General features: G+C 43.9%; 1 protein-coding gene across 1 annotated transcript in view; it reads right to left on the bottom strand.

Moving 5' to 3' along the window:
• The window catches only part of KIF5C (kinesin family member 5C), a 66,130-nt gene that overhangs the window by 39,890 nt on the left and 8,169 nt on the right, over positions 1 to 18,071 (bottom strand). The window contains exons 2-8 of the mRNA XM_038182324.2: positions 17,624 to 17,714; positions 14,300 to 14,373; positions 9,832 to 9,936; positions 3,912 to 3,960; positions 2,974 to 3,029; positions 1,959 to 2,046; positions 400 to 524 (exon numbers count right to left, since the gene is read on the bottom strand). Coding sequence (XP_038038252.1) covers positions 400 to 524; positions 1,959 to 2,046; positions 2,974 to 3,029; positions 3,912 to 3,960; positions 9,832 to 9,936; positions 14,300 to 14,373; positions 17,624 to 17,714 — 588 coding nt within the window. The remainder of the gene's footprint in view (positions 1 to 399; positions 525 to 1,958; positions 2,047 to 2,973; positions 3,030 to 3,911; positions 3,961 to 9,831; positions 9,937 to 14,299; positions 14,374 to 17,623; positions 17,715 to 18,071) is intronic.

The raw sequence follows: 18,071 nt of genomic DNA on the forward strand, positions 1-18,071 counted from the left end.
TTGCATGAACCAAGAATGTCAGGGTAGAAAAAGCATCCTCTTGCTCATACGCAAGGTTTGCTGGTCCGCAAACTGCAGCCCCAAGGTGAATCAGTTGAGAAGCCTCATACTGTGGGAAGAGCACTTCTTTAGCCTGCACCACAGTCATTTTTCCCCTCTCTCCTCCCCCTGCCTATAAAAGACGATATATTGCAGATTTTTGCCTTTTTGTTGTTTGCTTTTGGTGCTTTTCTTTCCATTTCTTACCAATAAACAATTCTGATCTGTTCCTTTTATGCATCCTGTATCAAAGAAAAATAGGATTGGCATACTAATGCTAACGTGTAAGATAAGACAGTTCTGGACTGATCCAGATTCACACGGTGAGCTTAGTGATCCCACTTCACGAGGACAGATTACCTTCTCGCTTCCAGCCAAGTCTACCAGGTAAAGCTTTCCACTGAGTTTTTTCTCAGTTTCCACATTCTCTTGTTTAATGTTAATAAGGAAGATACTGTGACTTCTAGAGCTGTGTTCGTTCATATCTGCACAGGAATCACATTTTAAAAGAATTGTGTAAGTGACATTAAAATCTGACAGGCAATTCTATTTCAGTGCTAGCCTGTGGCTAACAAACTCCAAAATAAGAGCCCATTCCCTGGAAAGTCCAGACCTGGACAAAAGTGTCTACACCAAGAGCTGCAGCTATCACCCATGGACCATGGAATGAGCTCTTACTTCTCCTGTCATGACCTAAATTAACCATATTTGTGATAAATAACAATCTTGGAAAATGAGCTTTTTTGTTTTCCCCTCCCCTTCCTTTTCTTAAGACATAATTTATTTTTTTCCCCTAAGCAACAAAACATGACCAGAAATAGTATTAAAAAATAAAATAGTAAGTACAATAGAATAGCATTTCATAGATACAGAAGAAAATAAAGGTTCTCTCCTTTGTGTTTCTTCATGAGTATACAGTGCACACACACAAAACCCCATGCGATATAATAGATGCTATTTAGACACAGAGCTGTGATAAGAATGTGTATTCAGCATTCTGGACAGAGAAAGAATTTTAATCTGAGCAAAAAAAAAAATATAAAGAGAATTACAAAGCACTAAAAAGAAGTTGGGCAGTTTTCATACAGTAGCAAAACCGACACATTAAGAATCAATCACTTTCTCCTCTGTATTTTCTATTTCTGTTACCATAAACTCCACTACAATCTTTTTCCCATTCACTTTCCCAGTGATGCAAATGGGAGAAATCAGCAAAATTTGAGTTACATGCTGAGGTTCTGCCAATCTCCCTGATTTGATCAAAGACATCTTCAAGCATTAATTGGGAAACAAGCCAAAAGATGCCTGCCTTTTGCATCACTGCAATGCTACCAGCTTGCATGTAGCACAGAATATCAACAAACTTGGGACAGGTTGAAGTGATTATTTTCCATTTAGGAAGATTTGTTAATTTTCCCATCATGGGAACTCTGTCCAAGTTGCTGCCTCACTGGGGTAAGTCACCAGAGTTAAACAGACAAGCACTGATAAAACACAGAGCACAGGAGCTTATTCTGGAACAAAAATAATCACTCTGCAGTCTTTGCCTTCTGTTTTGATCAATGAATTGCTCTGAGATTTGACTTGTAGCACAAAGATCACATGAACACATGCTCATTTATTTGTAGTTTTGAAGTATCTACACTGCAAGCAACAACAGATATTTTGGCTTTTTTCTCTACAGATACTATGTAATGCTGTATGTTAAATTCAGGAGTTCTCGTAGCAAATGTTACTATAATCAGTAAAACTGTAAAAAAGAACAATTCTATTAATTTTAAAATGTTAAAATCTGTGCACCATCAGATCATTCACATAATTAACTCAACATGCTTTGTGACCATTAGGAATCAGTGTACCACTAGGAAGCAACAATGACTCAGACCTTACAGGTAGGGAAGTGCCCACAGAATACCTACTTGTAACAGCTACATGGCGATTAGCTTTCCCTTCGTCTATCACATCCAAAACCTCTTCAGGACTAGATACAAATCTTTCTGTACAACCCTGGAAATATGCAAATCAAACACAGAAGAGTTTAGAGGCATACCAGTACTCAAACGCTGTCAAAAAGAACGTTTAGCACGGATGGATAAGCAAAAGAATCATCAGCATCCCTTATGATCATTAGCAAGGCGATGGACCAAAATCTGCCCTTATGTGACTCTCAGGAGGAGTTGACAGGATAACTTGAGAGAATACTTTTTCACGAAATTCAATACCCAGTCAAATCCTAACATGCACCAGAAGAGACCCCCTATGCTTAGCACACGTGGAATTATACAGAACATATTCCTATAACTAATTTGGGTTATATCACATACCCAAAAGGGTTCTTCTCTCTCACTCTACAAAAGGCCTCTTTCTCTGCATTACTGCAACATATTAGTGAGGGAATTATTTCACTTTTTTTTTTTTTCCTTTCCAGGGTCAGAATAACCAGAACAATATTATATGTATTTCATTAGGGCCCACATATGTCCACAAGAAGTGTATGACATTGAAGTGAGGTCACAGGAAGTCATAAAGCAATTTATGTGAACTCCTAGCCCAACAAATCTGTTCTAAAATACCACGAAAATCTGTTCCAAAATACAGCACTTATGCAACAAACTATTAAACAAAAAATTCTTCAAAATGTTCTCTTTGGTACCCAACATGGAATGGGAATAGGAATGCTTAAAATTTAACACCACTGTAACAACTTGTAAATGCTTGAAGTCGGTAAAATAAAGCAAACAAATGATTCAACCCCATTAATATTTCAGGAAACTGTTTGAATTCAGGGTCTAATGCTCCTTGAGCATTCAAAACTGAATGTCAGTTGAATCGTCTCAGCAAACACACCGGGATACAAATGGAAATACATAAATAAATGCATGCAGTGGTTATCTGAGAAAGAATGAAAAACTGAGCATCAAATCCTCCCTGTACCTTAACATACGGAACTCTGTTTTTATCTTCATGTACAGCGAGGTTTGTCTTTGACACTAGAAAGAAACAGGGAGATCGTGAGGAATATTCCACAGGTAATGTGTATCAGCTATACGCGTGACAGGCAAACACGAACATTTTGAATATATTACATTTGTAAATGAAGAATGCAGTCATTTCCTAATCCTTAACAACTATCACAATTTCTGTATGGAAATCTCATTTATTTTTCTGGAGATCTTATACTTTGAGGGTAACCTTATGGAACAGACCTTTGGTTTATGGCTTGTATTAATGAAACCAACACAGGACAATTTGGTTTTCTTCAAAGCAACAAAAATTTCAGAAGAGAAAATCTCACAGAAATTAAAAAAAATATATATTTGAATAGATGTTCTTTTTGTGTTACTATTAGCACGTATTTCTCTGGCTTCAGCCTGATTTTAAAAAGCACAAATTACTTTCATTAACATAAGGCACACAAACACACAAATTGTAAAAGAGACAGAGGTATCTCCCAAAAATCTCTACCTAAAGGAAGCAAAGCACCAAAAAAAAGGGAGGGGGAGGATAACTTGAATCGAAAGTATCCTAAATTAAAAAAAAAATGAAAAAAAAAAGCTATTAAAAATTATTTTAATTACAGTTTCACTATCAGAATATGCATTCCCAATGCAGAGTATGCTAAAATCCACTGGAGCAAGGCTCAGAAATAGCCCCTTCTGTAAGTCTCTGTACTCACTGATTTATAACCAAGCTAGCACTGCCAGAGTAGGTTCACAACAGTCAGATGACTTAAACTACAGAATTCTCTTTCAGAAACCCAGTCACTCAGCTTAAATCTAAATCATTCAACTAAACTGAGTCAACACGTAAGGGGAAAGAAAACACTAGAGCAAACCAAACACCATTTAGTACATGAGAAATGTAGAACTTACCATCAAGGAGGTCCCTTATTTTGTCCAAATAAATCTCAAAGTAGGAAACCTAATTAAATAATCATAAACATTCCAATTAAAAAATGGTTCTACCTATGTTTAAATACATGTCAAAATAAAAAGCACCAGCCTAAAAATAAAACCCATCTCCCACATACTTTGAATTACGTCGTGCTCATGAATGCACTTGTATTCTTAAATGATTGACATGGGATCGACCTTTCTCTATTTATCAATGATTCATCACCAAAGGACGTACAAAAGCTTCAGAAAAATCTAAACTTCCTCATCATTATTTTTTGATGCAGGCAAAATTGACATAAATATTGAACAGAATCCACGCAACCCATCTAATTTTGTGTTGCTACAGGTACACCACTACGAGGGTACAGTTTGACAAGTGCAAGAGGCACGGTGATGTTCACCAGCACAGAAGCATGCAGCACATTCACTGGTTTAACAAACCAGCAGCACAAGCCCAAGTAACATACAATAAATTAAACTTTTCAATGAAGCATATTGTAAAAGTTCTTCCCTGAATCAAGTCTCAAAAAGCAAATGAAAAACGAGCTTTTCTGTAGCAAAAAGAGACAATTGTCCTCAAAAAAAAATGTTTAAGGAGAGAGAGAATGAATGAATGACTATCTACATAAAAGGGCATTCAACTCTGACAGAAGCAAACAGAAATGTGCTATGGGGTGGTGCCGAACTGCACCAGAACTGAGATTTATCCAGGGATTATTTAGCTAACTAAATACTAAATGGCTAAAGTCCAGGTATCAGTAAATTCTATCCACCCAGTAAAGTATCATTTTATCTCATGTGAAAACTAAATCTACCTATCTATATATTATATATTATATATATTTATATAAATAAACTTATAAAAATAAATTTATATATAGATAGATAGATTTAAAACTGACGAGTTGATCTTCCTATGTGACAATCGCTATTAAATAAAGACATGTTTCAATTTTGGGCATTTGCTTCATCTGTGTCCCATTTATTGCCCTCTCCTGGACCACTCGTTTCACCAACCTGGTTCACCCAGATTCATCTCACGTGCCTTCTTATTATCCTATTAACACACTGCTGACGAGCAGCGTACACAGGAGATGTTAAGTTCCCTTCCCTGTTCTAAATGAGTCTGTATTAAAGAGGGAGAAAAAAAAATGATATTAATTTTCAAAGTTGGCTTAGTTATTAAGAGAGTGTGGCAGTCTGGCTCCATTGTCACTGCCAGTGACAGAACGTGCTTCCCTCTACGTGACAGCTCCTTGTATAAGCGCTCACTCATTCACTGCTACTTAGGCAGCTTTTCTGTTCCAATATTCATAGATGTCAACCGTGATGGGAAACCGCTGAAACAGTTCGGTGCTGGCAGAATGTGATTTATAAAATGATAATCTTCTGCTGGGACAGGAATTGACTGTGCCTGGTGTCGTGTACAAGGGGGTCCCCGTCTGTCGGTATCAAAATGCTATCATGTAGAATAGCAATAAGTACAGGAGCGTTTTACAGATGATGAAAAGAAATCAGTGTCACTCCTTTGGAAACCATTTTCATGAAAATTCATAGGTGTCTCTTCTTGAGGAGCTCAATATTTTACAAACTAAGGTCTGTTCAAATATTTAAGTGGTTTATTCATACTTCATAAGGTTGCTTCTTCTGTCTGTACTTCATGAGCATGCATGTGAACAGGCGCTGCTGTGAATGCTCTCGGTACAAAGTGACCTCGTCCTTCCAGGAGATCAGTAACTGGTGCAGAGGTACTCTGCCAGATTATCAACAAATTCATGCCCAGAAGTATTTATCCTCTAACCTTTGGGCACAAGAGGGACAGAGGAGAACTCCCCAGGAGCTGGATGAACAGTAGGAACGAAAATCTCACTCAGAGGATTTGAGAGATAGTGTGTTTGGGATCACAACAGGGACAGGGAAAATCCTATTAGCTGTTCAAACTGAAACCAAGTCCATCATCTTAAGGAGCGCATCCGTAAAAATGACTTCGGAACATCTCTTGGTAAAAATGCCTAAAGCCAGCTCTCCTCCATTTCAAACCCACACACTACAGAGGACACTGTGTGCTTGAGGTAGGAACAACACTCCAGTACTCTCTCAAATGCCATGCAGATGAGTGGTATTTGTGGTTATAACTGGAGGAGCTGTAGCACAGTCTCTGAAGAAGCTGCAGTGAAACAATCTCGTCCTCATGATGCTTTCCTACCCTGCTGCCTAGCCTACAAACCCTGGTGAGAGACACGGCAATCAGTGGCCTAGCAAAAAATACACTCAAAAAAATTCTGAAGGCTACTAATTGCATTGGGTTATTTCCTATAAATGTCCTCAGTAAAGTACCAGTTGTTTGAATCATAAAGAGGAGAAAGGACAAATTCTGCAGCAAATGCTGTACCATAATGCAGACCGCACGTCCAGCGCAGCTTTTCCTGCACCTGGCCCATTACAGAATCACAGAATCTCTAGGTTGGAAGAGACCTCAAGATCATCGAGTCCAACCTCTGACCTAACACTAACAGTCCCCACTAAACCATATCCCTAAGTTCTACATCTAAACGTCTTTTGAAGACTTCCAGGGATGGTGACTCAACCACCTCCCTGGGCAGCCTGTTCCAATGTCTAACAACCCTTTCAGTAAAGAAATTCTTCCTAACATCTAACCTAAAACTCCCCTGGCGCAACTTTAGCCCATTCCCCCTCGTCCTGTCACCAGGCACATGGGAGAACAGGCCAACCCCCATCTCGCTAGAGCCTCCTTTAATATACTTATACAGAGTGATAAGGTCACCCCTGAGCCTCCTTTTCTCTAGGCTGAACAAGCCCAGCTCCTTCAGCCGCTCCTCATAGGACTTGCTCTCCAGGCCCCTCACCAGCTTCGTCGCCCTTCTCTGGACCCGCTCAAGCACCTCGATGTCCTTCTTGTAGCGAGGGGCCCAGAACTGAACACAGTACTCGAGGTGCGGCCTCACCAGAGCCGAGTACAGGGGGACGATCACCTCCCTAGCCCTGCTGGTCACAGTGTTTCTGATACAAGCCAGGATGCCGTTGGCCTTCTTGGCCACCTGAGCACACTGCTGGCTCATATTCAGCCGACTGTCCACCATCACTCCCAGGTCCTTCTCTGCCTGGCAGCTCTCCAGCCATTCCTCTCCCAGCCTGTAGCTCTTCTTGGGGTTATTGCGCCCCAGGTGCAGGACCCGGCACTTGGCCTTGTTAAACTTCATGCAGTTGACCTCAGCCCATCGGTGCAGCCTATCCAGATCCTCCTGCAGAGCCTTCCTACCCTCAAGCAGATCGACACACGCACCTAGCTTGGTGTCATCTGCAAACTTACTGAGGGTGCACTCAATGCCCTCATCCAGATCATTGATGAAGATGTTAAAGAGGACCGGCCCCAGCACCGAGCCCTGGGGGACGCCACTAGTGACTGGCCTCCAACTGGACTTGGCTCCATTTACCACAACTCTCTGGGCCCGGCTATCCAGCCAGTTTCTAACCCAACGAAGCGTGCGCCAGTCCAAGCCAAGAGCAGCCAGTTTCTTGAGGAGAATGCTGTGGGAAACGGTGTCAAAAGCCTTGCTGAAGTCAAGGTAGACCACATCCACAGCCTTTCCCTCGTCCACCCAGCGCGTCACTTTGTCGTAGAAGGAGATCAGGTTCGTCAAGCAGGATCTGCCTTCCATAAACCCATGCTGACTGGGCCTGATCGCCTGCTTGCCCTTCAAGTGCCGCATGATGACTCCCAAGAGGATCTGCTCCATGAGCTTCCCTGGTACTGAGGTCAAACTGACCGGCCTGTAGTTCCCCGGGTCTGCCCTCCGGCCCTTCTTGTAGATGGGCGTCACATTTGCTAGCCGCCAGTCAGCTGGGACCTCCCCCGATAGCCAGGACTGCTGATAAATGATGGATAGGGGCTTGGCCAGCTCCTCTGCCAGTTCTCTCAGTACTCTTGGGTGGATCCCATCCGGCCCCATCGACTTGTGCACATCCAAGTGCCGTAGCAGGTCACCAACCAGTTCTTCGTGGATGGTGAGGGCCACATCCTGCTCCCCGTCCCCTTCCACCAGTTCTGGGTACTGGGTATCCAGAGAGCAACCGGTTTTACCACTAAAGACTGAGGCAAAGAAGGCATTGAGCACCTCCGCCTTTTCCTCATCTCTTGTAACTAAGTTTCCCCCCGCATCCAGTAAAGGATGGAGATTCTCCTTAGTCCTCCTTTTTGTGTTGATGTATTTATAAAAGCGTTTTTTGTTATCTTTAACGGCAGTAGCCAGCTTGAGCTCCAGATGAGCTTTGGCCTTCCTAATTTTGTTCCTGCACAGCCTCGCTACATCCTTATAGTCCTCCCTAGTGGCCTGCCCAATTTTCCAAAGATTATAAACCCTCTTTTTCCTCCTAAGCTCAAGCCACAATTCTCTGTTGAGCCAGGCTGGTCGTCTTCCCTGGTGGCTCATCTTTGGGCACATGGGGATAGACCGCTCCTGTGCCATTAGGATTTGCCTCTTGAATAGCACCCAGCCTTCCTGAACCCCTCTGCCCTTCAGAACCGCCTCCCATGGGACTCCACCAACCAGTGTCCTGAGCAGCCTAAAGTCAGCCCTCCGAAAGTCCAATACAGTGGTTTTACTGGTTCCCTTCCTGGCCCCGCCAAGAATAGAGAACTCCACCATTTCGTGGTCACTCTGCCCAAGACTGTTCCCGACAATCACATCCTCCACCAGTCCTTCTCTGTTTGTGAAGAGAAGGTCTAGCAGGGCACCACCCCTGGTAGGTTCACTAATCAGCTGCGTCAGGAAGCTATCTTCCACTTTCTCCAGAAACCTCCTAGACTGCTTCCTCTGGGCTGTGTTGTGCTTCCAGGATATGTCTGGGAAGTTGAAGTCCCCCACGAGTACAAGCGCTGACGATTTCGCAACTTCTGTCAGCTGCCTGTAGAACTCCTCATCCGTCTCCTCATCCTGGTTCGGCGGTCTATAGCAGACCCCGACCAGGACACTAGCCTTGTTGTCCCTGCCGATCCTAACCCAAAGGGACTCGATCGTGTCATTCCTAGCCTCGAGTTCTACAACATCGAAAGACTCTCTAATATAGAGAGCCACACCGCCACCCCTTCCATGCTGCCTGTCCCTTCTGAAGAGCCTATAGCCAGGCATCGCAGCACTCCAGTCATGAGACTGGTCCCACCACGTTTCCGTGATGGCAACCAAGTCGTAGCCTGCCCGCTGCACGATGGCTTCCAGCTCCTCCTGTTTGTTACCCATGCTGCGTGCATTGGTGTAGATGCACTTCAGCTGGGCCTTTACCTTATCCTCCGGCCTTGCCACTGCTCCCCCTGGTACAGCCCCAACAGTCCTCGCTCCAGCCCCATCCCCCTTCTTACCTAGTTTAAAGCCCTATCAATGAGCCCCGCCAGCTCCTGGCCCAGGATCCTTTTTCCCCTAAAGGATAGGGACCCGTCTACGGCCACCAGACCAGGTGCTGAGTAAAGTGCCCCATGGTCGAAAAACCCAAGATTTCTGCGTAGGCACCAGCCCCGGAGCCACGTGTTTAACAGGTGGGCTTTCGTTGTCCTCTCCGTACCCCTTCCTGTCAACGTAGGGACGGACGAAAAAACTACTTGCACTCCTGCTCCGTCCACTAACCGTCCCAGTCCCCTAAAGTCTCTTTTGATAGCCTTCAGGCTTCTGTTGTCAATGTCATCAGTGCCCGCCTGGGTTATCAGGAGCGGATAATAATCAGAGGGGCGCACCAGGTTGGGGAGCTTCCTGGCCACGTCCCTGACCCTGGCCCCAGGGAGGCAGCAGACTTCCCTACGGGTAGGGTCAGGCCGACAAATAGGGCCCTCCGTCCCCCTAAGGACAGAGTCTCCCAGATTACGTAACGTGTCATCCCGAATTACCTTTATGTGAAACTCCAGGTTTTCATCCATGGAATAGATGTGATCAAAGATGTCGTGTGCAATTCTTGGAATGATTCCCATTAGCTGGGGGTCATGCAGCTTCCCCTGCAGAGGCAGAAAGCAAACTGTAACATGGAAAGCATCGCTCTGGCACAAGAGAAGAGAAAGCCTTGTTCAAACACACCTTCCTATGGTGGGGCTCTGCAAACACGCCTGCTGCTCCGTGGGGATTTGCTTCATGTAAGTGCACATAAAAGGTAGCAGAATGATTCAAAGTTGGCGCTCCTCACCCAGCAGAGCACCTGTTTGCTTTGGCAGCCCCTACCTCTCGTGTGAAGCACGCTGCCCTGCTGCTACTTACATTGCCACGCTCTGGCTTAAGGGAGAGGAACAAACACCAACAACCCAACCTGACGATTACTGGTACTCCCTGCTACAAATCAGCTATTTGGAAACACGTCAGAAACAAGAAGCCTTAAAGCATCGCACTTTTCTTTTGCCAATAAAAGCTAACGGGAAAGCTGCATTGTGGGGACTTGGGGATTAGAGTAATATATTCTGATTTTAGCTCACTCGGCCTGCTGCCAGACAACTGTGCCTTACACACAGCACCGTTCCCCATGCTAATTTGCACAACTACCTTCCTCTGGTCTTTGAGGAACTAAATATTAAATAAAAACAACAAGTGCCCTGGCTGCAGGGCTCCTTTTAGTTGCGTCGCTCGATTTGAAGAAAACTCTGGTACAACAGGAAAGCTAACACCTGCTGAAAACTGAATAAAAACACTAACCTGAAATAAAAACCTCTTCTGACTACAGCATACACTGGACTGTTATTTCTACAAATTTACTGAAACTGCATAAATATGTAAGAAGAAGCATTCTAGTAAATGCTCCATCAGAGCATGGGGTCTCAAAATCATACTTTACCTTCTGATCTTCAAGACCTTAACGCTCCAAGTATTACTGACAGCATCAGCACCATCAAGCATCTTACTCCAAATCCTGGTAGGGAATTATTAAAAATCTAATGGGTGCCCATACGATTCTGAACCATGGGAATTTGGATTTGATCGGGAATTGCTAAAAATGATTGAAGAACAGGAAATGTTTAGCACCACGGGAAGAAAGCCACGCATGTAGACGTCTCCCAGTTGTGCCTGTGACTGAGGGGGGTCACACTCAGCCTTTCCTGGTGTACCACAACGTGGTCTTCCCGGGCATCCCTTCCTTTATGCTACAGCTGGTGAAATGAAAGTCTGCTTCTAAGCATTGAACTGAAGTTGAAGGAAATTAACCATGAAGAACTGACACTCTCTCTCCCTGTATCTCCAAGATTGAATTTAAAGCAATTACTAGGCTTCTCCCTTTGACCTACACATATTGGGGGGAAGGAGCTGAAAGAGAGCAACCGTTTACTTTGCTGACTGCCTTCCCTATAAAGCAGCACACAGCTGTACCTAAACCAGCAATATTTTATTCATATTGCACAAATAACATTAACTTCTGCAGTGGAAGCAGTTAAATGCTACACCATATACAGCATCCTATATACAGCTCTGCAAAAGCTACAAAGTCCTTGCTGTACAATATATGGTGTCCAAATTGCAGACCAAGAAAACTGGAAAAGAGGATGATGACTAAATCCCTGAAGGAGGGGAAAAAAAATCCTGTGAGCACACTCAAAACAAAACCCAGCTCTTTGTTTTGCCTTGCCAGCAAAGACTTCATTGCACAAAGCTCAGATCCATTATGCAACACTGGTATTGAGCAGACACCACAGCACAGCTTCGACACCGTTCACTCCTCCTCGCTGGAGAAGTCCCTGATGTCCTACCAAAACCTACTGACTCCCCACCCTGCGTTACTGCACAGAGACAGCTTTCCCCAAAAGGATAAAGGAGCTTTTCCTAAACTAGGATAAGCAGAGATTTGGTGGTATTTCTCCACTGCTCATGTATGCAACCATAGGCGTGGCCCCACTATGAGGCCGTGTAAGATGCAAGAACCCCAAGCTAGCAAAGGCAGCTACAGAACCAGAGGCACAGGAGCCACACGGTGCCTCCTGCTGTGTAATGGAAAGGGGTCTCTTAGAGTGTGCCTTGGCTTCCTAGCTCAGCCCCAGAGCTGTGAGAATTCAAAGCTTTGTCATTTTTTTCCTGCAGAGACGTGAGGCAAGTTGGGCACGTCTGCACTGGGTAAACGTATCCCCAGTCACTGCCTGGGCTCTGAGGAGGTGGCAACTCATCAAGTATTCAGTTCCATGTTCTCCTAACCTCAGGAAGCTCTGTAATACATGCACTTTCTACTGAAGTGAAAAAGTAAGGTGATTTGTAAGGAGTGATTAGGTGTGCATGTAACTTCACATCTGCAACTTCATGGGCTTTCTCACTATTTAAGTCAGTAGCAACATCAGTGAATCAAAAACACATCCACTGCTTTAAAAACCTGCAACTCCAGGATACATTGAAAAAACAATTGGTTTTACTTCATGATGAATGGGCTTTTAATAAATCAGTAATTGTACAGAGATCATAAACTGGAAGGGAAAGGTAACAGTAAGCTATTCACTGGGAAAATTGGAGAGGAAAACTCTCATGGATTTATCTGTGACCTCAGAAGGCATTTGGAGAAACGTGCTGCTGCTGTCAGGCTGACATTGCAGTCAGTAAGCTCCCCCAAAGCACCAGGACAGAGATCTCTGCTCATTAAAGCCTCTCATTTGAATAGCATCAACTTCCACATTTAAATACAGAAGACAGGCTGTAGCTCCTGCTGTGTAACAATTGGTTTAGGGCTGTTTCAGTTCAAGACACTGACATAACTACCATCTACAGGGCCTTACTATTGAAAACTCTGCTAGAAGGTTAAAGCTCATCAGTGTAACCTCTTGGAAATGCATATATATATTTTTAACAAGCTATCTATCCTGCTGTGCAGCTTGGCAAACGTTTTGTCTAGCAGAGGAGAAAGGCCCACATGTCAGAAAGCCTTTCTTGGTTATATTACACAACCAGGTCCTGGGTAAGCTCCACACTGACACTGTGAAGCATTCCCCATTTCACAGAAAACCCTCCACAACAGCTTTACCTACAGGATTTAATATTTCTTCAACTTTAGACTATTTTTTCCTCCACAGCAACGTTACAAGACAATGTTAGGTTAAAAGAGGGATTAAAACCAAATACAGACTTTATTCCACTTTAAAAACGACAGATTCTTCTTTATCAAAACAATAAAACAGACATTTTTCTACAGTAATTTTCTGTATCACAGCTTGTAATTCTGGGTATAAATTAGCTTTAGGAGATCTTTCCCCGTGCTGAGTGGAAGCACCAGCTCGAGCCCCGCAGACATTTTGCTTTAAGTACACGGAGCGGGTGGATTACTCAGTCGCTGCGCCATCTGTGAGGGCTGAGCTAGTGATTTCCCCAGCCCCACTCTCCAACGGAGGCAAGGACAGACTTAATTAGACATGAGGCATCAGTTATTGCATCCTCCAGCAAAGGAGCAACCGTGGCAATTGAACAGCAATTTCATCAGGGCCTATTGCCTCCGGAGAATATTGCTTTCCTTCTCCTTCAACCTTCGGGTTAGCTAGGTCAGCCGTGTTAATCATGTAGCAAAACCATCTGATGCTGTTAAACAAATGAAAGCTTTTCTTTTTTTTCCCCCCCCCCCTTTCATTTCATTTAGCAGTACTTCGTTGTAGATTTCCAGTTTCAAGTTCATAGATTGACTGAAACGCTGTAAGAAACACACACAGCTTGCAAAGTGCAGTGATGGAACAATCCAATGCTAGGATTAAATGTCTGAATAATCCTCCTGGTACAGGAAGAGACCAGAATATCTACATGTCTCTAGCAGAACAGTGGGGAGAAAAAAAAAAAAAAAGAAACCACACACATGAAAAAAAAACTACCCTGTTACACTTCATGTAGCAGAAATAGGAACAGAGTTAGGACTTCAGCCACCAGGAGCTGGTACCCTCCTCCCCCAGAGCAACAATTTCCAAATTCATCAATTCATCCATCTGTGCCGCAGCATGCGAGTGGTATTCCCAGGAGAGGCACACAAATGAGAAGACCGATAACCAAGCCGTGTGTTTTCACAGTCCTGTATGCAAGGGAAATCTATCCTTATTACTGCCTTCATTTGGGGGTTAACAAATCTCTCTCAAATCATTTAAAAACCAACATATCTAAACTGTTACGTCAAATATGGACAAGCTATAGTTAATGCTTTTCACTCACCACTTGTTCATTTAGCTAAATACCTGTAGAGGGCTCTGGAAAAAGCTCCGTATTGAAAGAAATACCACAGCTTAAAAAGCAGCAGCAGCTCAACATACCTGTGTCTCCTTTTATATGCCACTCACAGCTCAGTGTTCCAGCTAGCAGCTTTGTTCGAGTACATGCTACGTACAATTCTACCTCTGCTACCAAACTGATTTAATTTTGCCAACATACCTCCATAGTATGCGTTTTTCCCGATGATGTCTGGCCATAAGCAAAGATTGTACCATTGTAGCCTTCAAGAACATCTGCAAGAACAAGGAAAACAATTAAAACTCAGAATGACATCTTCAAGCTGGACTCTCAGCGCTTCGTGAGTCTTCTAAAATGCCAAAGCTCGATCAGAAAATAGTTTGTGCAATAAAGAATGGAAAAAATGCACTGCAACTAGCTACCTTAAGGCAAAAAAATAACAAAATTTAAATTACAGAATTGCAGAACTACTGATGTCCCTCTCAATTTCTTGAACAAATAACAATAACTTAAAAAAGGACAGTACGTATTATCCAATATAGCTGTGTAACATGGAAAAGAGAAAATTTAATTACCTGCATTTTAAATCATCACATACCACTGAGAAAGTTATACAAACTCATAACTTTTCTACCACTAACACCCAACAGTTCAGCCAACAACTTGAACAAGACAGAAACAGGAATTAACTTTGTTGAAAATCTACTTCCATCAAGGCAGAATGAATATTTTTTATTGTATAAAAGTGTAATACTTATTATAGGTGCTAATAAAGAATGAGAAGAAACCTTCAATCTAAAAACCAGTGGTACTAAATCCGTGCTGCTCTCACCAACCTTCTCAGAAAGACTACCCCATGGCCTGTATATACACATCTAAATTATGTGTTATTATATACAATGTCATATGTATGACACGCATATATATCATCTCCTTATTTGTATCTCCCTGTGCACTTATGTAGACGGTCCAGATAAGAAGGAGAATTGAATAAGGTACATTAGAAAAAAATGAACAAAAGAATGAAGAAGGAACAAATGTGAAAAAATAATGAGAGAAAAAACAAAGAAAGATGATTGCAAAGACAGTGAATGAATACAAAGGAAAGGATTAGAGATATTTTTCAAAGGGAACCACAACATCAACCCACGTTTCCACAACAGCAAGACTGAATAAGGATTTTGGAACTCATTATATGGAGAAGGGGAGGGAGGGACTGCATGAAGGCAGAGGTTGGACCTCCTGCACAACACAGCAGTGCTTGGGCAAAGCTCCTCAAGGCCTGAGAGAGCAGTAAAGGACCTGCAACGGGACAGACAGACTCTGCTGTCTCCAGTCATACAAACTAGAGTCATCAGTCTATTTTAAGTCAATTAAAATGATATATGCAACTTTTTTACATGAGGCCTATCAAGAAAGTAAAGCAAGTGTTTTGAAATGGCGAGGCAAAGCTGCATTCAGCCCAGGTGACAGCACACAACAGCAGCACCCCACAAGGTGCAGGTCATGTCGAGACATCCCCTCTGACCCTGCAGTCCTTCACAAAAAAGGTCAGTGGTCGGCAGGGAAGAGAGTATTTTCGCTGCAAGGCTTGCTACGTAACAGCTAGCTCACCATCTGCCAGCTGACGAGGAGAGGAGACAGCCCCTGGTAGCGACAGCCTGCTCAGAACAAGCGGGGAAAAAGCAGCAGATGAACAAAAGCGATCCCACGAAGATCACTCAGGATCTCCATGTGATTTTCTCCACTCAGGACGCACGCACAGCTGCTCACACGTGCCCTAACGTCCTCACAGCTCCCGTGCTCAGCACCACCTTGGGCCACTGGAGATCTGCCGTGGCAGATCTGCTGTCGAGCTGTTTATTTAAACCTGCGTCCATGTCTTCTGCAGCTAAAAAACGCATTTAGATGGTTCTTGTTGTCAACGTCGCTATTATAACCAGTGTTTTAGGAACTGCCAGGCCAGCTGGCGCTTCCTGCAGTAACATTAATCACAATGAAGCCATCAGGCATTCCTTGGGAGGACAATGAAATCTGCTAACAAATGTTAACCTTGAAATGCAGGCTGAAAAAGCTTTAAATATGGCTTCAAGTGGCCAGGCACTCAGCTGATATCCCCACGTAGTAAATGACATTGGAGTGGTCTACAGAAGCAGCGCAGTCTGTTTGACTTCCTTCCCTTTATTAGGCTTCGAGCTGAAAATTCAGGGTAAGGAAATGCAAGCCCAGAGCTTGAGAACATCAATCCAGGAACCTCTGCTCTCCCTCAGTCCCTCTACTTATCCTTCACCCTTCCAATCTCTCCCCTGTTTTCTTTCTTTCCACTTCTTTCTTTTCCTATCCCCTTCTTCCTCCTCCCCCCGTACCAAATTTGCCCTTCAAGGTATCTGCAAGGTCCAAGTTAATAGAGACACACACAGAGCTATGTTTGAACTGCATTTCCAACAGGATTTTGGAAAGCGTTTACATACACCAGCCTTAGATACCCAGCTTTAGGAGGTCAGGCTTTCTATTTGGGTAATGGAAAAATCTTAGGGCACTGATTTAGGCCTTCCAAATTGCTCTCAAACAGGTTTTTATTTCTCTGACCGTTTTCACAGGCAACCAGCCCCCAGAGGTGATGCACACACCCTCCTTGCAAGCCCCCAAAGAGCTGAGTGTTGCTTGTGAGCACAGCAGAAGCCACCACAGCCTTGCCTGGCTTCCATGCCTCTGTAACATCTCCATGGTTTGCCAACCTTCCCTGAGCTGAGCTGTGTGCCAGCAACGGGAACACTCCCTGAGCCCCACCAGTTGTTACTGAAGGCTCACCCAGCCGCAGCCAGAATCGCTGCCATTCGGCTCTCCTCCGACTCCAATCTCATGACTCATTTCCTCTCCCCAGCATCAAATAATTCAGCTCCTGGGCCTCATCCCCCTTACCTGCAACAGGCACATTGGTGTTCAGCACAGGCTTGTGTTGCTCTAAAAGTACAGCCCTGACCAGCTCTGACACCATTCCCACTGTTTGGATTTACAAAGAAAAGCCTCCAGGGATGGGGCAGCCACAGCTTCTCTGGGCAACCTGCTCCAGAGCCTCGCCACCCTCTGAGCGAAGGATTTCCTCCCAACCTCTAACCTAAATCTCCCCTCTGTTCGTTTAACACCATTCCCCCTTGTGCTGTCATCATCCGACTGAGCAAAAAGTTGCTCTCCATGTGTTTTAAAGCCCCTTTGAGTACTGAAAAGCTGCAGGAAGCACACGCTGTTTGGTTTTTACCATACACCACAAAAAGCAAGTCTTAGGGTGGAATGAGAGTCACACACAGAGAAAGGGAGGAACACCCACTGCAATTCCTTCAGCCCTTTTGCATTAGTTTTTCTACACAAATACATTGAAAAAAAATAAGAAACACCTGGAATTAGTAATGACAAAGCTCCAGTACAGACACCTAAACATTTATTACCCTATCCTTAAATCGTTTGAGGGACAGGCAGACACATTTGTCCTTCCCCAAAGTGGCAAGGAACGCAGGCAACACCTACCTTTGACAATCGGCTTGGCACAGGCGTTATAAACTTGCTCCTGGGTTGTGTTAGGAGGTAACACTCTGTCAAAGACGTAGGGCTTCCCTTGCTGCAAGCAGAACAGAGACGTGGTGAGAGGAGGAACGCTGAACACAGCCATGCAGACCCTACTTAAATGAAAACCCGATTCCTTCAGTCCAACTTGCACTAAACCAATGAGTGACGTCTTTTCTGTCCATGAGCATTTTTCCCAAATGTAACACAACTTGAAGCGAGGATCAAAACCAGGAGGAAGATTCCAGCCACGCCAGAGCTTACTCAGGAAAGTAACAGGAGCTAAAAATCACGTCAAAGGGTCCTACATGAGAAGCTGGGACAAGGCTCCTCTGTGCAGGACCCAAGACCTGGACGAGGTTGTATAAATAAATAATACGTAATTGCAGGCCTGGAAGGCAGGATTGATCAG

This window comes from Anas platyrhynchos, chromosome 7, assembly GCF_047663525.1.
Source record: "Anas platyrhynchos isolate ZD024472 breed Pekin duck chromosome 7, IASCAAS_PekinDuck_T2T, whole genome shotgun sequence".
In the NCBI taxonomy this organism is placed as follows: Eukaryota; Metazoa; Chordata; class Aves; order Anseriformes; family Anatidae; genus Anas; species Anas platyrhynchos.